The 25,671-nt window shown below is 41.1% G+C and overlaps 3 protein-coding genes across 3 annotated transcripts; 1 reads left to right on the top strand and 2 right to left on the bottom strand.

Annotated features, from left to right (window-relative positions):
* Positions 1 to 1,416: 1,416 nt before the first annotated feature.
* Positions 1,417 to 1,769, top strand: LOC311142020 (guanine nucleotide-binding protein G(I)/G(S)/G(O) subunit gamma-3-like; the record flags this gene model as incomplete). The annotated part of the gene is made up of 2 exons (XM_084177566.1): positions 1,417 to 1,515; positions 1,641 to 1,769. The coding sequence occupies 2 exons, from the start codon at positions 1,417 to 1,419 to the stop codon at positions 1,767 to 1,769; spliced, it is 228 nt and encodes a 75-aa protein (XP_084033692.1).
* A 2,698-nt stretch (positions 1,770 to 4,467) lies between these two features.
* Positions 4,468 to 6,978, bottom strand: LOC311142431 (barrier-to-autointegration factor). The gene is made up of 3 exons (XM_084178075.1): positions 6,858 to 6,978; positions 5,944 to 6,101; positions 4,468 to 5,606 (listed from the first exon to the last, which is right to left on the bottom strand). The coding sequence occupies exons 2-3, from the start codon at positions 6,067 to 6,069 to the stop codon at positions 5,460 to 5,462; spliced, it is 273 nt and encodes a 90-aa protein (XP_084034201.1). The 5' UTR covers positions 6,070 to 6,101; positions 6,858 to 6,978; the 3' UTR covers positions 4,468 to 5,459.
* Positions 6,979 to 8,618: 1,640 nt separating this feature from the next.
* LOC311142930 (U4/U6.U5 tri-snRNP-associated protein 1-like) lies at positions 8,619 to 23,037 on the bottom strand. The gene is given in 21 exon segments (XM_084178683.1): positions 8,619 to 8,752; positions 8,992 to 9,113; positions 9,766 to 9,855; positions 9,990 to 10,125; positions 10,347 to 10,437; positions 10,573 to 10,660; positions 18,186 to 18,296; positions 18,515 to 18,620; positions 18,622 to 18,674; positions 18,879 to 19,003; positions 19,116 to 19,252; positions 19,338 to 19,447; positions 19,663 to 19,842; positions 20,182 to 20,324; positions 20,421 to 20,520; positions 20,753 to 20,830; positions 20,966 to 21,068; positions 21,175 to 21,301; positions 22,196 to 22,251; positions 22,348 to 22,402; positions 22,578 to 23,037. Coding segments are annotated over 21 exon segments (2,298 nt in total). The 5' UTR covers positions 22,846 to 23,037; the 3' UTR covers positions 8,619 to 8,733.
* Between the last annotated feature and the right edge of the window lie 2,634 nt (positions 23,038 to 25,671).

The following is a 25,671-nucleotide window of genomic DNA, read 5'->3' as shown; positions in this document are numbered from 1 at the left end:
AGCTCTAGAGATTTCCCTGCCATTGGGGACAATAGTGCTGTCTGCTTGAACACATAATTACAGACAAACTCATGGAAATAGATGACATAGTACACAATTGGATGACGTAGTACACAAAAAACAGGGACCACGTTTGGCTTGTGAGTACCACTTTCAAAACTACTGGCTGAAATGTTACAAAAGTTTGAGATTGGATCTTTAACCGACTTAAGATGACTATCTGTACGGCAAATAAATTGTACACCGACAATTCAAAACAAAAACAACCAATCATCCATGTACACATTATGAATTGTCCTACAGCTTGTGAAGATGATAAACTATACCGGACAAAAAGATATAAACGCAACATGCAACAATTTCAAAGATTTTACGAATTTACAGTTCATATAAGGAAATCAGTCATTTTAAATCAATTCATTAAGCCCTAATCTATGGATTTCATGGGTGCCCACTGGTGAGCCAGGCCCAGCCAATCAGAATTAGTTTTTCCCCCAAAAAAGGGCTTTATTACAGATATAAATACTCCTCAGTTTCATCAGCTATCCGGGTGGCTGGTCTCAGACGATCCCGCAGGTGAAGAAGCCAGATGTGGAGGTCCTGGGATGGCATAGTTACACGTGGTCTGCGGTTGTGAAGCCAGTTGGACGTACTGCCAAATTCTCTAAAACGACGTTGGAGGCAGTTTATGGTAGATAAATTAACATAAAATTATCTGGCAACAACTCTGGTGGACATTCCTGCAGTCAGCATGCCAATTGCACATTCCCTCAAAACTTGAGACATGTTTCATTTGGTTGTGTAACAAAACGGCACATTTTAGAGTGGCTTTTTATTGTCCCCAGCACAAGGTACACCTGTGTAATGATCATGCTGTTTAATCAGCTTCTTGATATGCCACACCTGTCAGGTGGATGGATTATCTTGGCAAAGGAGAAATGCTCACTAACAGGGATGTAAACAAATTTGTGCACAAAATTTGAGAGAAATAAGCTTTTTGTGCATATGGAACATTTCTGGGATCTTGTATTTCAGCTCATGAAACATGGGACCAACACTTTACATGTTGCGTTTATATTTTTGTTCAGTATTAAAATATCGGTAGTAAATTACACCATTGGTCCCTGGAGATAGACAGAGAGAGGAGGGAGGAGAGCAGAGGAAGATTGAAGTAAATGAGCTAAAAAAGTGTGTCAAATTTAGGAGGGAGTGGAATTGGATGCAGTCAGTGATTCATATATTTTCACTGATAAGAATCCATAGAAATGTAAGCTACCTAGAATGAATGCAGTGCAATGTTCTAAAGTCATGCATCACGCTGTACATCTGCCTTTCCAGCTGTCAGTGGTCTTTTTTCTAAAACAAATGATTGAATGTGAATCATGTGCCATATGTATCCTTGGCTCTCTTGACAGGATGAAAGGAGACACCCCAGTGAACAGCACCATGAGTGTCGGCCAAGCCAGGAAGCTGGTGGAGCAATTGAAGATTGAAGCCAGTTTTTGCAGGATCAAGGTAAGTCTTGCCAGAGGCATCATGCCCATTGAAACTGAGGGGGCACATTGCACGTGCCTTGATGCCTTTGGTGAATGCCCACACCTTCATTTCCAGTCTTGATTCCCACTACTTGCCACCCTCAGGTATCAAAGGCGGCTGCAGACCTGATGGCATACTGTGATGCCCACGCCATTGAGGACCCCCTCATCACCCCTGTGCCCACCTCGGAGAACCCATTCAGGGAGAAGAAGCTCTTCTGTGCACTTCTTTGAGACAAACCACAGGATGGTTATGAAAAACACTGTCCAAATAGAACATAATGTATTTACATGCATTCACCCCATACGCAACAAAGCTAACTTTAACCTATCCATGTAGCCTACTATATACAGTGAGCTCCATAATTCACTGGACAGTGACCATTCCTTTGTTATTTTGGTTCTGTACTCTAGCACTTTGAGTTTGAAAGGATACAATGACAATGAGGGTGAAGTGCAGACTGTCAGCTTTAATTTGAGGGTATTTTCATACATATCGGATGAACCGTTTACGAATTATAGAAGCTTTTGTACATGGTCCCCCCCATTTTCGGGCATCAAAAAACATTGGACAGTTTAACATAATGTAGAATAAAGTAATCATTGTTAATATTTGGTCGCATATCCTTTGCATGCAATGACTGCTTGAAGTCTGCGATGCATCACCATCACCAGACGCTGGGTATCTTCCCTGGTGATGCTCTGCCAGGCCTGTACTGCAGCCATCTTCAGTTCCTGCTTGTTTCGGGGACTTATTGCCTTAAGTCTCCTCTTCAGCATGTAAAATGCATGTTCAATTGGATTCAGATCTGGTGATTGACTCGGCCAGTCAAGGTTTTTCCACTTTTTGGCCATCAAAAACCCCTTTGTTGCTCTAGCAGTATGTTTAGGGTCATTGTCTTGTTGCGTGATTAAGTGCCGTCCAATGAGTTTGGAGGCATTTGGTTTTATCTGAGCAGATACAATATTTCTGTAGACTTCAGAATTCATTGTTCTACTTCTGTCTGCAGTCACATCATCGATGAAGACAAGTGAGCCTGTTCCACTGGCAGCCATACAGGCCCAAGCCATAACACCCCCTCCACCATGTTTCATGGATGAGGTGGTATGCTTTGGATCATGGGCATTTCTTTTTTTTCTCCACACTTTTATCTTTCCATCACTCTAGTACATGTTAATCTTTGTCTCATCTGTCCACAATATTTTTTTCCAGAACTCTTGGGGTTCTTTTAGGTGCTTTTTAGCAAACTGTAATCTTGCCTTTCTGTTCTTCAGGCTTATCAGTGGTTTGCATCTTGTAGTGTACCCTCTGTAGTCCTGCTGGTGTAGTCTTCTGCGTATGGTAGACTTTGACACATCTACACCTGCATCCAGGAGTGTTTTTGATCTGTTGGGCTGTTATCAGGGGTTTTTTTCTTCACCATAGAGAGTATTCTCCGGTCATCCACTACAGTGGTCTTCCTCTGTCTACCGGGTCTTTTGACATAATTGAGTTCACCGGTTGTTTTTTTCTTGTTAATGATGAACAAAACTGTTGACTTGGGCATGGCCAGGGTTTTTGCAATGTTCCTGAATGATTGATTTTCATTTCTGAGCCTTATGACGGCCAACTTCATTTGCATCGACACTGCTGTCTTCCTCATGTTGTCACACCCCAAAAACAACCTCCAAAGGCAATAGCAACGTCTAGAATAATTACTATTCATCAACAGCTCTCCTGCATTCACTAACGACACAAATGAATACACCTGCCTAACGACACACATCTGTGAAGCCAATTTAACAAATACTTGTAGTACCTTAAAATGGGGGGACCATGTACAAAAGGTGCTGTCATTTCTAAACGGTTCATCCGATATGTATGAAAATACCCTCAAATTAAAGCTGACAGTATCCTTTGTATCCTTGTATCCTTTCAAACTCAAAGTGCTAGAGTACAGAACCAAAATAACAAAACAATGGTCACTGTCCAATGAATTATGGAGCTCACTGTATATATATATATATATTTATCTTATAAAAGGCTGCACATGTACATATTCTTTTAAGTAGAATCTCAAGACCAATTGGTGCCATTATTTTAGGAAAAAAACAGATCTGTTAATTTCCAACCAAAATATAAATGTACATAAACGTAAACAATACGTAACCATTAACTTATGAGTCATGATGGTGGCATTTCAAAACAAATACACATCTAAAACACACCAACAAAGCTGATAGAATCATGAACCATAGCAAAACATACAAGTGGATATACTGTACATACAATATGCAAAATTACACAGCTCATAGTCATAGCTAATTTTTCAAATGAACTCAATAGGCAAAATGGGTAATGGAGAAGGGTGACTACACACTTCATGGCAAATATCCATTACCTGCTCTAATCTGCCTTTGTTTAATGGGTTTTTTGTGTGTGATATATTGACAGTCCTTGATGTCACTTTTTTTAAGCTTTGTTGCAGAAATGTGTGTGAAGTGTAGGTGCCACTGGATCAGTAAGAGGGTATTAAGAGGACAAGGCAATACAAACTGACCCAAATAATTCCACTGGTTTGTACAAGAAGTGGTAAGCTGCCTTAACACAAGATCAGGGATCTAAAAAGGGGGGGGGGGGGGGGGGGTGCCCATAACAAATACTCAATGCTGTTTTTATAAATGATAAAAACAGTTTATTTGTCAAGTGGATGGATGCCTAACAATGGCTTTATTACAACGCTATTAACTAAAATAAGAGGTACATTTAATAAATAATACATACAAATTGCTGTTATTTTTTCCAGACCAGTCTAAGGTTGCTTAGGAATATTATCACTGTTAAGATCAGTGACACAATGCAGACCTTCACGGTTCATATTTCTTAACTAAAATGAATTAAGAGCTCTGAATAAAAGAAGACGTTGGTAATCAAAGATTAAAATAAACACTGTCACCAAAAACAAGTTTGCATTTAATTTGTGATTTTATTTCCCCCCACAAAAAATTGCAAAAACAAACCCAGAATTGTCCAGATCTTGCCGTTGCTTTTGTTCATGTAAAAAGAAAAATATAAAAACTAATATGCTTTCACAGTCAAAAACATGAACCAGTGTTTCAGAAAAACCATCATTTAGCAATTAAACATTAGCGAGCAACACAAGTATGCTTAGAAATTACTTCTGGGAACAACAGTGCTCCTTTTCGTGGGTTTACTTTAAGCTTTCATTTTTTGTGTGAAGATTGAAAATGAGGTGATTTGTAGCTAACGTCTTAAGTAGATCACAGATATTACTTTAAAATATTACAACATTGAAGAATCTCTTCAACTTTGACAAAAACAAAACAAGATAACATGGGGCAATTACACCTTAGTGTTTCCTGTGAACTCTGTGTTGTAAAAATGAACAGTAACATCTTGACATTTTAACTACAGACGTTAAAGCTATGTGGTATCTAAAATGGTTTAAAATTCTATTATAAGTTCATTTTAATAAATGCAAGGGCAAACAGTCAGTTGGAGATGAGTACATACATGAGTTCTACCTTTCATGTGAAGGGACCGTGTTGATAACAGTTGTTTTCTTTGACAGAGAGACCCAATTGAAATAACAATGCAGGAAAACCAAAATGAGCTCATTCCCAACGTTTCTGTGCAGCCAAAGATTTTAATCATAGAAAAGGTCAGCATTAGAGTTACACAGTTGGGTGTAACAACCCCATTGATGACTGCAGCAAAGTATGTCTTACTGATTTAAAAGCATTCTTAGGTCTATAAGACTATAGTTCAAAATAACTGGGTGTTACGACGTCCGACTTTGCTTAACTTCCTCATGTGCAGTGTGAGTCCATATGAGGTGTAAGTTGATGTGAGACCACAGTAGAGGTAAATAGATGTTTGGGATTTAGAAAAAAGAAAAACTGAAACAGGAGAAAATAGCTTCTCTACAGGAAAGAATCGCACCACTCACGCAGGCAGCCGTAGCAATCGCCCTGCTGTTTGACATTGGCCCCACATGTATCTTTCAGCCAGTCCCGGAATAGCTCCTCATCCTTCTTCAGCACTAGGAACTGACCCAGGACCACGTAAGCCTATGGAATATGCAAGTGAGAATGGAGGGGGAAAAGAGAACATGTCAATACACTAACCACTAGGTAAAATGATTATTCAAAACAAAGTTCCATTATCTCTTATCTCCACTGGCACAGCCAGAAGAGGACTGGCCACCCCTCAGAGCCTGGTTACTCTAGGTTCCTTCCTTTCTAGAGTTTTTCCCTAGCCACCATGCTTATCTGCATTGCTTGCTCTTTGGGGTTTTAGGCTGGGTTTCTGTATAAGCACTTTGTGACATCTGCTGATGTAAAATGGGCTTTATAAATACATTCAATTGATTGATTAAAGTTCAAAGTTAAGTAAACTCTGCATCACCTTGTCGAAGCCCTTCTCCTCCAGTCTCTTGCCAAGCACCTCTCCAATGCCAGCAAGTGCATTGACTGGCTTCTCCCCCATGGGTTCTGCCACAAACTCTTTGTGTTTCTGGGATGTTGACGACATGGCTGCTTTCTGTCAGTGATCACCTAGAGTACCTTCACACAAGGAACAGAATATAAAATGAAGTAATTCACTACAATTGGAGGTTATTGCACATTATTGTATCTACTACTCTTGATTTGAAACAGTTGAGGCACAATTGATCTACACCAATATATCGTGTTGCTAGCTGTAGCTAACGTATATTAAAACAAGATATACCGGGTGAACATAATTTGTATAAAACATATTGGGAGTGCCTCAAAGTGACTTACAACTTCAAAACTGAAACCAAAACCTTTCCATGTTCTTTATGGGAAACAAATACTCCTTGTATGCTTTCCTAACTTGACCAGGACCACAATATTTAGTGTAATGCACGCAAAACTACATTGTTAGTTTGCTACATAGCCACAGTAGGCGCACTATTTTGGAGCTCTCAAACTCAGCACACAACAACTTCACTTGAGCTAGTTAGTTAGCCAACTAGCAAGCAAAACAGTGTAGCCAGCTAACATAACAATTGGGTGTGATAAAAAGGTTAGCTAGCTTGCTAAGTCAGAAACAATTAGCTTCTAGTTACGTAGCGAAATGTTTGGATCAGACAATTGAACTTAAACTCACATGACTATTCAATGTTTGCTAATGGTGATTGTGTGCTAACTAGCCTGAGCTAACTGCTCTAACGTGCGGTCTGCTTCTAGCTATGGATATATTATAGCTAGTCTCCCGTGCTACCAATCAGATTTAGAGCTAGCATAGACGTTTAGAACATTAAAACAATTCCAGTAGCGTACTGGTGTATAAGCTACCTTATTTCTTGTCGTAAGCGGTTTCGTGACCCTTTCCAACCACGTAGACGGTAGTTACCGCACTGCTTGTGTATGTGATAAATGGTTTTCATAAATTCCAATAGCACTTCCTTATCCCGCCGAGATTGTTATTTCCGCTTCCGTTACTTCATTTTGCGTCTCAAATTTCATAAAAAACTCTGGTTCAATTAATGTGAACTTGCCACTTTCCCATGTTGTGTAATGTAGGCCTATTTCTAATAATCATCTTCCAAATGTATCTCAAGAGCATTTCAATGTTTTATATTCAGCTTTCAAAAGATAAAGCCATATTCATATTGTTGATATGCATCCTACATTGATCTGGAGATGTTAACAAGTGAGGCCAGTGGTGGAAAAAGTACCCAATTGTCATACTTGAGTAAAAGTAAAGATACCTTAATAGAAAATGACTCAAGTAAAAGCGAAAGTCACCCAGTAACATACTACTTGAGTAAAAGTCTAAAAGTATTTGGGTTTAAATATATTTAAGTATCAAAAGTAAATGTAATTGCAAAATATTACTTAAGTATCGAAAGTAAAAGTATAAAGCATTTCTAATTCCATATATTAAGCAAACCAGCTGGCACAATTGTTTGTGTTTTTATTTTATTTTACAAATAGCCAGGGGCACACTCCAACACTCAGTCATCATTCAGAAACAAAGCATTTGTGTTTAGTGAGTCACCAGATCAGAGGCAGTAGAGATGACCAGGGATGTTCTCTTGATAGGTGCGTGAATTGGTCCATTGCGGTCCTGCTAAGCATTCAAAATGTAACGAGTACTTTTGGGTGTCAGGGAAAATGTATGGAGTAAGAAGAACATCATTTTCTTTAGGAATGTAGTGAAGTAAAAGTTGGCAAAAATCTTAATAGTAAAATAAAGTACTGATACCCCAAAAAACTACTTTAGTACTTTAAAGTATTTTTACACCACTGAGTTAGGCCCAATCCCAAATGGACCCCTAGTCCCTACAAGATTTGAGATTATTTGACTGGTATTGTCAAATTCTCTTTGATCTCCGTAAGTGCATAGACTACAGTGTAGGGTCCATTTGGGAATGTGTGTGTGTATATATATATATATATATATATATATATATATATATATATATATATATATATATATATATATATATATATATATATATATATATATATATATATATATATATATATATATATATATATATATATATCTGTGTGATGTACATAAAGATTTTGGTTAATGGCATCTGTCAATAATAAATCAATGCTTTGTTATTTATACCAAAATCTTTGAAATAATTTATTGCTGAGAGAGAATGAGAGGTTTTAGATAATTGAGAAAGAGTCAGTGCGTGTGTTGTATACGTGTGTTAAAGTGGGAGAGACTGTCTATGAGAGGATACATATTAAACCTTACCTGACTCACATGAAATAGCCTACACACAATGCTGCCCTAACTTAAGTACCTTGCAATTTCAATGGTTTAACTTGCCCCAGCAAACAAATATATTAGGGAAATAAAAAAGGAACCAGATGTCATGTCAAATCTTTACTGTATGTAAATAACAATGATAATCATTGTTTACATAAATCCAGGGTCAAAAGCAAAAACACTACTTTCGTGTTTCTACATCTGCATTGCTTGCTGTTTGGGGTTTTAGGCTGGGTTTCTGTATAGCACTTTGTGACATCTGCTGATGTAAAAAGGGCTTTATAAATACATTTGATTGATTGATTTACACACAACAGCAATATGCAGCTACTTGATTTTATTCAACAAGGAAAATAAACTTAAAACATATCAGTGTGTGTTTGTGTAATGGTGCACAGCACGCATCCTCACAGGTCAGGTCCCTCTTCTCAACCACATCTATTTGGTGATGTTGTTTCTGGGGAAAGAGGAGGATTACAGGCAAAACATATTGAGAGAGAAATAGACAGCAGTGTGAGTAGTAATTAGGTACATACTCTATGCAGTTCACATTCTCCTTTAAATGAAATATTCTGAGCTGCTAGTTGCAATCCTGCTCTGTCTAATCAATCTAAAAAAGTGCCACTGTAATTAGACTAGAAATACATACATCTAAGACAGGGTGAAAGAAGACAAAGAGGTTTGTAAAATACTCACGCATTCATGCTCTTCCCACTCCCACTCAGAACAATGTAGGGTGTTTTCTGTGACTTCTGTTTCTCCTGAAGCAAAGCGACCGTTCCCAGAGGGGTATCACTACTGCTCATCTTCTTCAGCAGCTGATAAGAGAGACGGTGGGGGGAGATCTATTTAAAACACACACTCGGTCAAACCACTGACTAGACTAAAGTAGAACTGGGCCATATGGACAAAAATCCATATCGCGATAAATTGCCTGAATTGATGCGTTAGGGATAAATATAACGATAATTTTATAACAATGTGCACAGATTTATTTATGATAATTTTAACTACTGCTAGTAGTTATGGTTGCAGCCATCAATTGTCCCATTAACAAATCACCCATATTAGAACTTATTTCATTTCAAACATCAAATTTCTCTAGTATAGGCTATTTATCATAATGAACGATATCAGCAAAATGCCTGGGATAAGTGATCGGTATTGTCAGTGTCGATCATTTTCGGTTATCGTCCCAGGTCTAGACTAGAGGCTTGCTAGGTCATATACCCAAGTAGTCAAATTGGGCAAGCCCTGCTACCTGAATTTTCTTGTAAAGGCCTGGAAATAAAAAGTGTGTTATTCAATTGAAAGCCATATGCGAGTTTGGATGAATAGTATCAGGTAAACCAAGATTTTAACTTAAATGAGACAAAAATACTTTGTATTCTGATTTCAGTCCTACCAAGTAGGGCTTGCCATTTCAAAAGTGACCTAAAATAATCTTTGAGTGAGCAAGGTTAGACATACCGCTTCCTCTTCCAGCTTTTTCATCCTCCTCTCAGTCTTCATCTTGCCAGACCCCTTCCCATGGAACCGATGTGAGAGCTGCCGGAAAGCCTAGAAAAGGAATAGGATTAGTGTGCAATATTCTCAATGAGCACCATTTACCTATGTCAAAACAGCAGTTGAAACATTTTACAAAATCAACATTCTGTATGTCAATGATGTTAAGGGAATATTAAATCATGTACCTCTTTGGGAGTGAGCTTCCGTCCAGATTCATCCACATACTCAATTTTGACGTCAGGCTTGTAGGCGTCCTTCTCTTTGAAGTCCTGGGTGAAGCCTCTATATTCCTCCCTCCGACTGTACTTGTCATCTATAGTCCTAGAGAAACAAGACCAGAGGGTTAACAATGGAGGCTAACAGGTTTTCATACATTACAGTTAGGACTCCATTTTACATCCGCAATTTGATGAGGTACTGCGCTAAAAACATGTAAACACACAAAACATGTCACTTTATTTATGTTGTAACTTTTGCAATGTCTGTGAGCAAGCAGCAATTATTTAGCCAGCATATAAGCACACAAAGCACAGGGAACTCACATCTTGTCCTCAATGCTGTAGTTATCATTGGGCAGGGCACCGGTAGGAGCACGGACACGGGATATCTTCTGCATTTGAGTGTCCAAGAGACCTAAGGGAGAGAAGGAGAGCATGAAAGAAATGATTAAGATTGGAAAGGAGAGAGACAAGAGGAATAGATCAGAAACATTACATGACAGTCCTTTACTAAGCAAATACTGTCAGTGGGGCTACTCCAATCTCTTACCCTTATTCTTGCAAAGTGCCAAGGCAGCAGCCAGCCCAGACTTGACAATGGGTTCTTCATCCAGGATGGTGGTTGAGGCTGTGGAGAACTATGAGATAGAAGCAAGAGGTGAGTCAAGCACATCCAGCTGACACACATTTTCACCTCAGATAGTTCAGGCGGGAAAGCCTTGTGTATTCTTATGGGTCATCATGGTTAGGGCTGTTACAGTGAACATATTACCGCAACACCGGGGGTCACGAGTCATGACCGCAGTCAAATTCCACGTGACCGTTTAGTCACGGTAACTAGGCTTCTCCAAAACTGCGCTCTGATGCCGCTGATGGTCATTAGTAGCCAACCAAACTTGCTAAGTGCCAGTCGCTAATGGCCTGGTACTCAGCGCTCTATTTTCCCTCTAATCACTCTGACATCAATGCAAATGCATCAAAAATCAAACACTCATGTTGCACAACTGTTCTATAGGCTATGCAATTGCATGAGAAAACAAGAGTTTTGATGGCCTCTATTAAAAAGAGGATCCCATCAGCTTTCTATAAGCTAGGCCTACTATATTTATTTCTCAACTTTCCTAATATTAAGCACATTTCTTCACTTTAAAACAGGAGTAGCCTACCTGGCTGGCATGCCGTGGGGCGGCAGGTAGCTTAGTGGTTAAGAGCGTTGTGCCAGTAACCGAAAGGTCGCTGGTTCTAATCCCAGAGCCGACTAGGTGAAGAATCTGTCGATGTGCCCTTGAGCAAGGCACTTAACCATAATTGCTCCTGTAAGTCGCTCAGGATAAGAGCGTCTGCTAAATGACAAATGAAAATGAACCATGGGGAAAGTATTCGCTATTTAAGTGCATACGGAAAACATGTATATTTTTCCCCCGTGCCGACCGGTGCATGATAACGGTCCATTCTAAATCAAAACTAATTTCACGCACATTATTTACTATATGTAAAGACAAGATTAAATTGAGAATAGTCTGAACAGTGAAAATACCACTTGTGAATGATGCCCAGTGTGTGCAGTCTAAGGCAAGAAACAGCGCATGCCTTTCTTTGGCAACTTTTTACAATCATACAGTGCCTTGCAAAATTAGAGCACATAGTCTACAAAGCATAGTGAAACGTGTTCTTATAAGCCCAGTCATTGCGCAATCGCGTGTGAAAACTTGTGTGACCGGCCACTATTAATCACATTAATCTGCTTTACAACTGGTGTAGCCTACCTCGCATACAAAGGTGGCGCTTGAGTTTCAAGTTTGGGGACGCACATTTTCACCATAAAAATGCACCTTTATAATAAAGCATTCCATGCATCATCGCATTTGCAGACTTATGTAAGATAGCCTACCATTCGTAATGTGATGAGTATATTGGATAGTCATAATTTAGGCTAATAATATAACTCAATCACTGTTCTCAAAAAAAGACAGCTCAATGCATGGTTGAGCGCGTATAGCAGAGTAGGCCTAGGCTACTACATGTCTTCTTTCTTCGCTTGGGAAGAATGTGGCCTTTTATAGACGTTTCATGCAATTCTACTACACTTTATATGACTGGAGACATTAGCAGAATCATTTTTTTTATATGACAAATTACTGGGTAGCCTACTCTGCTGACACTGACAAACAGATCAATAAAAACGAAGTTGTCCATTTAATATGCCTAGAGAAGGAGACACAAATATAATATGACGTCCATCTAAACTTGAGGAGGAAATTGTCCAAAAACAAATTTAAGTAGCACTGACACAACAATGATACATAGTGAATATATGCAGTGAGCACTCATCTGGGATATTGCCGATGCTCCACTGGTGCCAATAAGATAATATTTATAACTAAAAGACAGATTCGTTTTTTCATGGTCTTCTCTTTACAACAATAACCATTTGATTTCCAAACTAGGTTTTCCCGTGATTGTATTTTGAAATATTGCTATATGCCTGGCTTGGCCTCTACACTGCCTTTATTTCCGACTGTAGGCAATGCGATTTAAAACAATCCACAACTTATTTTTTGTAAAGAAGCTAATGATCCTCTGTAGCCCCCCCCAAAATAGTGAAACATAAAAGTTATCCTTTTTAGATAAAACTATACTAAATATAGTCACATCGACAAATAATTGATTAAAACACTGTTTTGCAATGACAGTCTACAGTAGCCTCAACAGCACTCTGTAGGGTAGCACCATGGTGTAGCCGGAGGACATCTAGTTTCCGTCCTCCTCTGGGTACATTGACTTAAATACAAAACCTAGGAGGCTCAAGGTTCTCACCCCCTTCCATAGACTTACACAGTAATTATGACAACTTCCGGAGGATGTCGTTCAACCCATCAGAGCTCTTGCAGCATGAACTGACATGTTTTCCACCCAATCAAAGGATCTGAGAATGAATCTAGTACTGAAAGCATAAGCTACAGCTCACTAGCTAGCACTGCAGTGCATAAAATGTGGTGAGTAGTTGACTCAGAAAGACAGTAGTTGAACAGCTTTTAAACACATTTATTTAAAAATGAAAGAGAAGCAAGAGCTAGCTATGTTTCGTTGTATTTTTTATTTAATGTTCACTTAGCAAGCGAATGCAGCTAGCTAGTTAGCAAGCTGGCTATCCAACACTGGAACTTATTTCTATTATGGCATATTGGATGACTGTCATTCATATTTCATTAACCCAGCTCAATGTAACATCGATAGGTTTAGGCTGCTTTCCTTCGATCTGGACCGTTTTCTCTTCTCCCTCTCTCGGGTGCCATTTCGTTCCTTGTCCCTCTACCGGTCATTGTGACAGTGTTTTTTGTGTTTGCGGTGACGCTCTTTGGCATCCTTATCACGGCCTTTCTCCTTGTGTTTCTTCGAACCCATCTTCCATGTTATGTGCTGTACAACTAAAAGTGCTGTCTAACTACAGTGAGGGAAAAAAGTATTTCATCCCCTGCTGATTTTGTACGTTTGCCCACTGACAAAGAAATGATCAGTCTATAATTTTAATGGTATGTTTATTTGAACAGTGAGAGACAGAATAACAACAAACAAAATCCAGGAAAAAAATTGATTTGCATTTTAATGAGGGAAATAAGTATGACACCCTCTCAATCAGAAAGATTGATTTCTGGCTCCCAGGTGTCTTTTATACAGGTAACAAGCTGAGATTAGGAGCACACTCTTAAAGGGAGTGCTCCTAATCTCAGCTTGTTACCTGTATAAAAGACACCTGTCCACAGAAGCAATCAATCAGATTCCAAACTCTCCACCATGGCCAAGACCAAAGAGCTCTCCAAGGATGTCAGGGACAAGTTTGTAGACCTACACAAGGCTGGAATGGGCTACAAGACCGTCGCCAAGCAGCTTGGTGAGAAGGTGACAACAGTTGGTGCGATTATTCGCAAATGGAAGAAACACAAAATAACTGTAAATCTCCCTCGGCCTGGGGCTCCATGCAAGATCTCACTTCGTGGAGTTGCAATGATCATGAGAACGGTGAGGAATCAGCCCAGAACTACACGGGAGGATCTTGTCAATGATCTCAAGGCAGCTGGGACCATAGTCACCAAGAAAACAATTGGTAACACTACGCCGTGAAGGACTGAAATCCTGCAGCGCCCGCAAGGTCCCCCTGCTCAAGAAAGCACATATACATGCCCGTCTGAAGTTTGCCAATGAACATCTGAATGATTCAGAGGAGAACTGGGTGAAAGTGTTGTGATCAGATGAGACCAAAATGGAGCTCTTTGGCATCAACTCAACTCACCGTGTTTGGAGGAGGAGGAATGCTGCCTATGACCCCAAGAACACCATCCCCACCGTCAAACATGGAGGTGGAAGCATTATGCTTTGGGGGTGTTTTTCTGCTAAGGGGACAGGACAACTTCACCGCATCAAAGGAACGATGGACGGGCCATGTACCGTCAAATCTTGGGTGAGAACCTCCTTCCCTCAGCCAGGACATTGAAAATGGGTCGTGGATGGGTATTCCAGCATGACAATGACCCAAAACACACGGCCAAGGCAACAAAGGAGTGGCTCAAGAAGAAGCACATTAAGGTCCTGGAGTGGCCTAGCCAGTCTCCAGACCTTAATCCCATAGAAAATCTGTGGATGGAGCTGAAGGTTCGAGTTGCCAAACATCAGCCTCGAAACCTTAATGACTTGGAGAAGATCTGCAAAGAGGAGTGGGACAAAATCCCTCCTGAGATGTGTGCAAAGCTGGTGGCCAACTACAAGAAACGTCTGACCTCTGATTGCCAACAAGGGTTTTGCCACCAAGTACTAAGTCATGTTTTGCAGAGGGGTCAAATACTTATTTCCCTCATTAAAATGCAAATCAATTTATAACATTTTTGACATGTGTTTTTCTGGATTTTTTTGTTGTTATTCTGTCTCTCACTGTTCAAATAAACCTACCATAAAAATTATAGACTGATCATTTCTTTGTCAGTGGGCAAATGTATAAAATCAGCAGGGGATCAAATACTTTTTTCCCCTCACTGTAGTTCAAAAGAAGTACCACCAAATTACCGGTCTGTGTGCAACTAACGTGCCAGCGACAACGTTAGCTGGCTAGAGTGAAAAGGTTTAACTATAGTCAAAAAGCTTGCTAGTCAAATCCCATGTTGGTGCAATCTCCAACAAATGTTTTAAGCTAGTCTTTACTGACGTGTGAATAACAATAACTAACAATCGTACTGGAAACGAATGGACGACTTGTTGTTAGGACCTTTTGGGATTTATTTCTGGTATCATATACATTTACATTTTAGTCATTTAGCAGACGCTCTTATCCAGAGCGACTTACATATTTTTTTTTATACTGGCCCCCCGTGGGAAACGAACCCACAACCCTGGCGTTGCAAACGCCATGCTCTATCAAATGAGCTACATCCCTGCCGGCCATTCCCTCCCCTACCCTGGACGACGCTGGGCCAATTGTGCGCCGCCCATGAGTCTCCCGGTCGCGGCCGGCGGCGACAGAGCCTGGATTCGAACCAGGATCTCTAGTGGCACAGTTAGCACTGCGATGCAGTGCCTTAGACCACTGCGCCACTCAGGAGTACTATATGAAACGTCACATCCCTGGTTTTATGCCGCGTTCAAAACAACTGGGAACTCGGAAAAATAGGGTCAAACCATGACGTCTGTGATCTTCAGGTCGGAAAGGCGGAGCTCTAGAAAGAGGCCAGAGTTCCCGAGTTGGAATTCCGAGTTGGATGACTGTTCAAATAGATTTTTCCCAGTTGATTTGAACGCACTGAAGTCGGAGGTTCCAGTTCCGAGTTCCCATTTGTTTTGAACGCGGCATCGAAATTCGAAAATCTCCGAACTCCGACTTTAGTGCGTTCTAGTAAACTGGGAACTAAAACAAATAAAAAAGAGCTCAGACTACGAAAAAGCGTTTTTAACTGTCATCCAACTCGGAATTCCAAGTCGGGAACTCTGGCCTCTTTCCGACGTGAAGAGCACTGATGTCATGATTTCACCTCTTTTTTTTGTATGTTTTTTTTAATTCCCAGTTGTCTTGAAAGCACGTGCTTTCAGTGCCTTCAAGTAAACTAGGAACTCTGGGAAAAACGAGCTCCGACACTGGAACTATTCCAAGTCAAGGTAAGCTTTTGGTTTTATTAATGTATTGCGACGGGTCCACCGGTTTAACCACTGCTGTTTGTAGCAGGTTTACTAATGTGTTAGTTCTAGTAGCCATGTTGACCATGACGTTAGCTAGTATGGTGACAACGATGGAGGCTGTGTGTAGCGGTTAGCAGTTATGATATTAAGGTTTGGCTTGGAAATGTTTTTTCGCCTGGTCACAGACCGCTGATTTGTTGTGCACTGAAGTCCACAAGTGAAGAGGAAAGGTGAGAGGAGGAGAGCGCGTAGAATTAGGAATTATGTGATCATGCTGTGGCTGCTATGAAAGTGAACAGTGTTTGCGTGTGATCAGGGGTGTATTCATTCTGCCGATTCTGTTAAAACGTTTCTTAAACGGATGCAAACGTGGAAAAAATACCTGACTAAAGATTACACCCTAGATGAGGTAGATGCAGGCAAGAGCGTGCAAGGTGGTATTGAATGCGTCACCGTCTGTCACCTTTATTACTCTAATTTCTCTCGACCTGTGCACCTACATGGTAAACTTTCGTTCATAGGCTAGGTTGTAGCAACCTCATGATGGATATAGGAAAAATTTTAGTATCATGTAGCAGCCTAAACCTATCGATGTTACATTGAGCTGGGTGAATGAAATATGAACGACAGTCATCCAATATGCTGTAATAGAAATAAGGCCATGCTCATAAAAAAAAAAAAAAACGTTCTCCCTAATCTTAAACAGAGTAGGCTAATTAGGCTATATAATTTTGGCAATTTAATTGCATTTACTGTAGGGAAAGTTTCGCTTCCCCTAGCCTTATGGACACGCTGCATATGCTTGCATATTAAAAACGTAAAGCAAGTAACCTCCATTCACTATTCGAGTGCAGGCTACAGATTATTTTTTGGGGACATTCCAAATCTAAAATAATTCCACACATATATTATTAGTAGGCTATATGCAAAGACCAGATTAAATTAAGAATAGTCTGATGGGTGAGAATATTATCAAGTCCTGGTCAAATTGTGAATGAGAGACTGATGAAGTGTGTGCAGCCTGTGCAAGAAACTGAGCAGAGCTCATGCCTTTCATGCAACTTTTTTCAAATCATCATTTAAAAAAAATATCGCATCATGCAGCCTTAGAATGTATAAAACAATCTAAACATATAGCCTAACGTTTGTATCACAACTAAAGTTACATATATAACTCTAAATTAAGCATATAGGAGGACATGTTTCTTATTAACTGCTCCCCGTGGGAATCGAACCCACAACCCTGGCGTTGCAAGCGCCATGCTCTACCAACTGAGCTACACAGGACTCAACACAGAATAGCAGCATATTGGCACTCCCTCGGAAATCGTTTGGGGAAAATACCCTTTATATTTGATTCAGCTATGTTCAATTGTATTCTTCATACTACACAGTCCCGTGTAGCTCAGTTGGTAGAGCATGGCGTTTGCAATGCCAGGGTTGTGGGTTCGATTCCCACGGGGGGCCAGTATGAAAATGTATGCACTAACTGTAAGTCGCTCTGGATAAGAGCGTCTGCTAAATGACTAAAATGTAAAAAATACTATAAAATAATGCTACGGAATTCTAAGCAAATCTTGTCTGCTAAATGAACTAGTGTAGCCCACAGCCATATGGCATAGCCAGATCAGGGCCTAACATAAGGACAACTCAGAATATGCTATTGTGTTCTTTTGAAATGGCCTACATTTTCTTCATATGATGTTTCTTTAGACCGGTCTAAAATAATGGATTTTTGTGACGGTGTAGGCTATATTAAATTGATTTATTAGACTAAAATGTAGATGTTCCAAAGGTCTGCATCAGTGGATGCTAAATGTGCTTATGTTAATTACCGGTCAATTACCGTGACACCAGCAGTTATTTGCATGACGATAACCGGCTGACAAAATGTAATCATAGTATGTTATTCTCTAAATTACCCACCAGGGGACTCCAATCAGCACTACTGATAAATGCATGGGAATATGGAAGAGACAACAAGGCAGGAGGTTGACTCACATCAGGCTGCTTCTGTTCCTCATCCACGTTGACGATGCTCCAGCCAACATTCTCATCCTCATCTGAGTCTGAACCTCCAGCCCCATCTCTCTCCGCCTCCTGCTCAAAATTCTATAACAGAAGGATACAGTTGATACAGACGCAAACCAAAGTGTGTTCAAGTGCAAACAAACAGAGCTCATGGATATTTCAATTCTCTCTACTGAGCACACTACAATACAATTGTAATAGTTTCCTTGTTTATGGGGTGGTTATGTGCCAATTCTAATGATGTATATATATTTTTTAATAAACAGTTAGCTATAGCCTGTCTCTTGCACTGTACTGACCATGATGTCCTCCTGGTCCTCTCTGTTTCCTGACAGGCCGTAGGTGGGGATGTCACCCAGAGTTCTGCAGAACTCAGAGGTGGCGTTGAACACAATGTTCAGCTTGATTCTTGTCGTCTTCGTCATCACCTCTTGCAAGCCCTCGGACCTGCTCTGCCACCTGAAGCGCAAGAGTGAGAACAATGTTGAACCATTTCACATTTATTGGTGATTAAATATCACAACAGTTTGATGGTAATCCACACAATATTGCCGTTTTCAGTTGTCAAATGAGGGATCAATGCACCGGATAGGATCTTTGGCCACAGTGATATTCTAACATTGTGAGTAAAGAGAGGAACAGTTCTGAACAGAATGCTCACACCTTTTCCCCAGAGTCTTTGAGCAGCTGCTTCTGTTTGAGCTTCCTCTGCTTCTCCAGCTGTTTCTGCAGATCTTGCTCTGCCTCGTCCTCCTCCAGCACAGCCGGCTCAGGGGGAGTGAAGTCCTCTGAAGGAAGAGTAAAATGTAAGTGTTGTCATAATATTAAACAAAACCAGGCATGAATAAACCATACATTTATTTAGCTCATCACTAAACCACTAACAGATGTCTCCCTCACCATCGTCACTGATGTCCATGTCCGCCATCCTGATGTCATCAGACTGTTGGTGTACATCTAGTCCCGGTATGCAGACACCCTCATTTACCACCTCCTGGCCCTCCTCATCCAACTGCCTGCGACCCCGACCCCGAACCCTGAAGGAGACAGAGCGAGTCAGACTGAAACTAAGATGGCGCATCTGTCATATTCCGATTGAAGCTAAGCTGAGAGGAGCAGAACCTGGAGCCGAAGTCGGTGTTGCGCGTGTCGTCTAGTTGGAGCTCGTCAGGCAACGCCTTCTCCTTCTTCCTGATCTTCCTGACGCGCACCTTGGTCTTCTTAAAGCCCACCTTTAACAACAACAAAATAAGTAAGAATCGGTCTGTGAATAATGACAACCATTAATGAGAGCTCATATTGTATGTGAACAATTCTCCAAAACACACACACAGACTTAGATTCAAAAGTAGACACATTCATACATGAAATCTGAGAGCAAACATATCCAAAAGACAGTTTTCAGGCCCTCTCCAGAGAACCACCTCCCCACAGCCCCAGCCCTCACCATCTCCTGTGGTGTGTAGTACTCGGAGGCAATAGCGAGAGCAGGCATCTCCAGGGACTGGGCCTGGTTCCTCAGGGTCTCCCGGATGGCCTGGAGCTCCCGTTCCCTTTCCCCCTCAGCACAGCCCCCTTTGCTCAGCTGGAAACTCTTCTTCTTCTCTCCATCAATCTCCTCATCATACTTGCCCAGCACAGTACATTTACATTTTTACATTTACGTCATTTAGCAGACGCTCTTATCCAGAGCGACTTACAGGAGCAATTAGGGTTAAGTGCCTTGCTCAAGGGCACATCGACAGATTTTTCACCTAGTTGGCTCGGGGATTAGAACCAGCGACCTTTCGGTTACTGGCACAACGCTCTTAACCACTAAGCTACCTGCCGCCCCGGGTACGCGGCTTGAACTGCAGAGTATAAGTGCAGAGGTGGACGTTGGTCAGTGAGATTGAATTAAGTGGTGAGAGCGACGTGACAGTATTTCCGAAAAGACGAACTGGACATTTTGGGACTCAATTCTTACCGTAACCATGTCATCTACACTCTCGTCCTCTTCGTAAGCTTTGTAATCAGGCTTTTTCTTCTTCAACTCCACATTCTTCTCAGCCTTTTCTTTGTCCACTAGACCCACGTTTACAAGAACATCGTCCTCCTCTTCAAGCACACCTGAAAGAGACACACAATGGGGAAATGAGGGTCTGGTGTAAGCATGTTCGTCATTGATATATTTCTGTGTTATTGTTAACATTTCAACATCCTCACCTTTGTCTTGCAGTGTGAGGATGACAGTCTCCCCTTCATTAAATGACTCCACCCTATGCTGCACAGTGAGACCCTTTAGGTCCTGGGACCTGTAAGCGGCCTATAACAAAGATAAGCAGAATAACATAAGACCTAGAGGCATTCTCTCACGTCAGATAGCACGACGACTCAGTCTGCACAGAATCAAGACATCAAGTGCATCCCTTAGGGGCAGTGGTGTCACAGGTCTCAAACTCCATAGGGGGGGAAACTGGCAGATTCACTGAATGCTGTTGTCTTCACAATTGTAAGTTGAGCAATTGAGATATTCAACACAAGAGAGCAGATTTTACCTTCTTGGCCTGTCCAAACTCCTCCTCCACCAGATTGCTCACACCAAACTCCTCATCCATCTCCTGCAGAAGTTTGGCCTGATAGGGAAAGCAAGGAAATAAAGGAACCAATCAAAAACGGAGTAAAAAATAATAACATAATAACTAAGACACAACAATCTCCCTTCATCTCACAGCCCTCCTTCTCCCCCCCATGGTTCCCTCCCTACTCACTCTCTTCTCTGCCAGTTCTTTCTCTTTGGCCATCTTCCGGTTCCTCTCCACCCAGGCTACAGTGTCGTCCAGCCAGTCTCCTTCTGCTAAGGTCTTCACTTTCCTGAAGAATAAAAAAAAAACACAGTGGGAGAGAAAGAGAAAATAAAATTAATTGGATCACTTATCACTATATGTTAAACCAAAACCTTTCTGCAGTAAGACCTTACCCCAGTTTCTTATTGAGGAGCCTCTTTTCCTTCATAGCCGCCAGTTTCTCCCTCATCTCTTTCTGCTGTTTGATGTACACAGGGTTGATAGTCTCCGCAACCATTGGCTGCTCCTTCGTGCCGAGCTCTGGGGCAGCAGACAGGGGTGAGGTCAGTCAAATCACAATCAGCCACACATGACCTAACTACTACAGGCATGGGCTGCGTTTCAAACACATAAAAGACACATCCTCCTCCACTTACCTTCGCCTTATGCCCATGGGGGAATACCCGTGGCCATCTTTGCCGTCGGTCCAAACAATTAGCCAAGCAAGGGAAGTTGGCAACGTAAACCCCTCAGCCCTCGTTTGTGATCGAGTTTGCGAGTGTACAATTCTGTTCACTCCGGGGCCTGAAACACCCCATAATTCAATTTGCGATGATTGTACATCCGCTAAGAAAATCTGCTAAAACTTAAAACCAACATCAATATGGAGAAGTCAACATACAAGTGTAAGTAAAAACATATGTAAATAAGTTAGAAATTGTGCTCCTAATGCACATGACGGCACAAACATGTATCGTAAAAGTAATGTTTTTGTTTGGTTAGCTTTTGGAAATGTTAGCTAGCGCATACAACTTTCACTGACATCACACTTCTACATTGTAATTTTCAATTTACCTGATATCGTCGGATGGCTAGCATTCAATGTCTGCGGATGCGTTGTCTTCTAGCCAAGATATAAAATACAATCATAATTGACTGTAGCGCATATAAAGCACACACACAACTGCTACCGCTGGTTCCATGATGACTGAAACAACCATGGGACGAACGAGTGGCACATTTCCGGGCAAAGGCGTCCCTCTAAAGTTCATTCATTCTTCCCTCGCCCTGCAAGTGTCCACTCATCATACGTCATCAGAAGTGTCCCCTTAATTTGAGGGCTGAGGGGAGATGGTGTGTCTTTTACATGTTTGGAATGCAGCCATGGTCATCTACTTCTAGCCAGAGACACCATTTAGCTCAATTTTGCCTCACCTTTAGTGGTGTCAGTCATTTCCAGAGGCTTCAGACCAAGCTTGGCCCTCAGCTTGCTGTTAAGAGAGAAAGTTAGCCAGGGAAGAAAGTTATTTAGAATTTACTTACACCATCATCAGGGCACCATCATTCAATGTCTGTGTCTCACTTACTTTGTCTCTTCAATGCTAAGTGAGGCATCTCCACTTGCAGACTGTGGTCCAATTCCTAAAAGGAAAATAACAACTGAAGTGAAAAACACAAGAGAAAAACCGGCATCTTCAATGTCATACCTGCAGACTATATGAGTGTATTGCGCACTGATTGGTTCTAATTATGTATGTATGCATGTATGAATATATTATTGTTTAAGCCAAGATATTTGACTGCCATGTGGATTTACCTGGCCTCTCTTCATATCCGGGCTCCACTTTTTCTTTCTTTACACGAGGCTCCCCTGTACTCCTTTCGCCTTTACTGCGACCTTCTCTCTGGGAACACCGTCCGTTCCTTTCCTTCGATCTGGACCGTTTCCTCTTCTCCCTTTCTCGGGTGCCATTTCGTTCCTTGTCCCTCTCCCGGTCCTTGTGACGGTGTTTTTTGTGTTCGCGGTGACGCTCTTCGGCATCCTTATCACGCCCTTTCTCCTTGTGTTTCTTCGACGAACCCATCTTCCTTGTTATGTGATGTACCTCCTGTAGCTCAGTTGGTAGAGCATGGCGCTTGCAACGCCAGGGTTGTGGGTTCGATTCCCACGGGGGAGTAGTATGAAAAATGTATGCACTTACTAACTGTAAGTCGCTCTGGATAAGAGCGTCTGCTAAATGACTTAAACAATAAATACATATATGTACAACTAAAAGTGCTGTTTAACTAGTTCAAAATAAGTACCACCAACTTACCGGTCTATGTGCAACTAACGTGCCAGCGACAACGTTAGCTGGCTAGAGTGAAAACGTTAAACTATAGTCAAACCCCATGTTGGTGCAATCTCCAACAAATGCTTTAAGCTAGTCTTTACTGACGTGTAAATAAAAACAACTAACAATCGCACTGAAAACTAATGGACGACTTGTTGTTAGGACCTTTTGAGATTTATTTCCGGTGTCATATGAAACGTCACATCCCTGGTTTTATGCCGCGTTCAAAACAACTGGGAACTCGGGAAAATAGGTTCAAACCATGACGTCAGTGCCCTTCAGGTCGGAAAAGGCGGAGCTCTAGAAAGAGGCCCGAGGTCCCCAGTTGGAATTCCTAGTTGGATGACCGTTCAAATAGATTTTTCCCAGTTGTTTTGAACGCCCTGAGGTCGGAGGTTCCAGTTCCGAGTTCCCATTTGTTTTGAACGTGGCATCGAAATTGGAAAATCTCCGAACTTGACTTCAGTGTGTTAAAGTAAACTGGGAAATGAAAAAAAAAAAAAAAACGATCTCGGACTGCGATAAATCGTTTTGAACTGTTATCCAACTCGGAATTCCAAGTCGGGAACTCGGGCTTCTTTCCGATGTGAAGAGCACTGATGTTATGATATCACCTCTTTTTTTATTTTTATTCCCAGTTGTCTTGAAAGCACATGCTTTCAGTGCCTTCAAATAAACTGGGAACTCGGGAAAAAACTAACGAGCTCCGACTCGGAAAAATCGTTTTGGCCTCTTCTTCTTCTTCTGTGAGTTTTATGGCGGACTCCAAAAGTTGTATTGCCGCCACCAACTGGACGATTTGAAACCCAAAAAAATAATTAATAAAAATCAATCCATACTTAAAAGTGATTCTAACAATCCACCCTAATTAAAATAGTACATTGCCAAAACAAACAAAACTCCCACTTCTTCCTTCTTTTAGTTCTCCATATGATCACTGCCTCATTGCCTGCGTCCGTAATGGGTCCGCGGTCAAAAGCTCCCTAAAACACTTTAGCGAGCAGGCCTTTCTAATTGGATATTGACCTCATTCCGTCAGTAGAGGATGCCTGGTTGTTCTTTAAAAGTGCTTTCCTCTCCATCTTAAATAAGCATGCCCCATTCACAAAATTCAGAACTAAGAACAGATATAGCCCCTGCTCAGTGGCGGCTCCTGAAAAAATTCTCAGGAGGGGCAATTTTTCTGATGATTTAGGTGACCTACACACATTTAAAAAAAGATATGTCCAGCAACAACATGAAGACAGGGGCAGCATATAAGTCAATAACAGAAGCATTTATTGACTGATCTCAAAAGTGTTGGCTTACCAGGGTTGGTGGAGCCCTCAGTTTCATCTTTGCCTCGCAAAGCTAACTCAAACACTCCGCAAAACTTCACACACTGGATTAGCCGGCTGAGGATGTGGCGGTTCTTGCTAATGTCGTAGTAAATATATTTGTTATAGTGAATATGGAATATGATATGTTGAGTAAAATGTTGTGCTAAGATCTATTTAGGTCAGGAGCTGGTTATAAGTTCTGTTCCTATCCAATAACAATGGACAAAAGGGTCCTATCTTGTCAGCCTTGTCAGCAGGTGGCCAAGGACAACACCCACGCCATAGGCCTCTCAGTTCTTCCAACTCACGAGTTCTTGCTCTGAGGACACACAAACACACACACACACACATCATCACTGTTAAACACACACACACATCATCACTGTTAAACACACACACACACACACACACACACAAAAATCCCCTCTCTTAGGATGAACATTTGAAGACAGAGAACCCGACTCAGAGCCAATGCAACAGTGACAGTAGCCTGGAGGTGACCTCGCCCAACTCATCAGGACCAATCAGAAGATCAGAACTACTAGATTGAACCTACTTCATTTATTGCATAAAATGTCTGCACACAATGTTTCGGGGCTCTCTTCAGATAATAATAATAATAATAATAATAATAATATGCCATTTAGCAGACGCTTTTATCCAAAGCGACTTACAGTCATGCGTGCATACATTTTTGTGTATGGGTGGTCCCGGGGATTGAACCCACTACCTTGGCGTTACAAGCACCATGCTCTACCAGCTGAGCTACAGAAAGTGGATACTCATGGATGCGCATTGCAATTGTAAAATGTCAACACAATTGGAGACACCACGTCATTTTTGGAGACATGTTATTGACAGTAAACTATTGTAGATGCGACTGCTAACTAAATAAAACATTTTAGCTGGCTAGCTAATCATCTTAGCTAAATGTGGGGCAAACAATTCAGTTATTTACCGTTAATTTTAGGGATTGGGGTGAAAGAAATCGAGTTACATAGTGATACTTTACGATATACTGTATTGACAATATCGCAATATTTTAGCGCTAGTTGGCTGTACCTGCACCAAAACACCATTATTGTTCCTTCATAGCTTGTTCTCAATCTTTTCACATTGGGAGCCAATTTGTTTTCAGCACTTTTATTTCCATGACTGATCAAAACTCGTTCTCATGGCTTTCTGATCCCTCTGCAACAGACATATGGTGCGCAATAAAATCACAGTATCGAATCGCAATACGTATAGAATCATGAGA

The sequence above is a fragment of the Coregonus lavaretus genome (assembly GCF_964263955.1).
Source record: "Coregonus lavaretus genome assembly, chromosome: 15".
In the NCBI taxonomy this organism is placed as follows: Eukaryota; Metazoa; Chordata; class Actinopteri; order Salmoniformes; family Salmonidae; genus Coregonus; species Coregonus lavaretus.
Note: the sequence above shows the minus strand (reverse complement) of the source record. Positions and strands in the feature narration are given on the sequence as shown.

Coding starts and splice junctions, on each gene's coding strand:
- LOC311142431 (XM_084178075.1), bottom strand. CDS start 6,069: ATGTCGTCAACATCCCAGAAACACAAAGAGTTTGTGGCAGAACCCATG. Junction 5,607..5,943: donor AGGAGAAGGGCTTCGACAAG/GTGATGCAGAGT, acceptor CATATTCCATAG/GCTTACGTGGTCCTGGGTCA.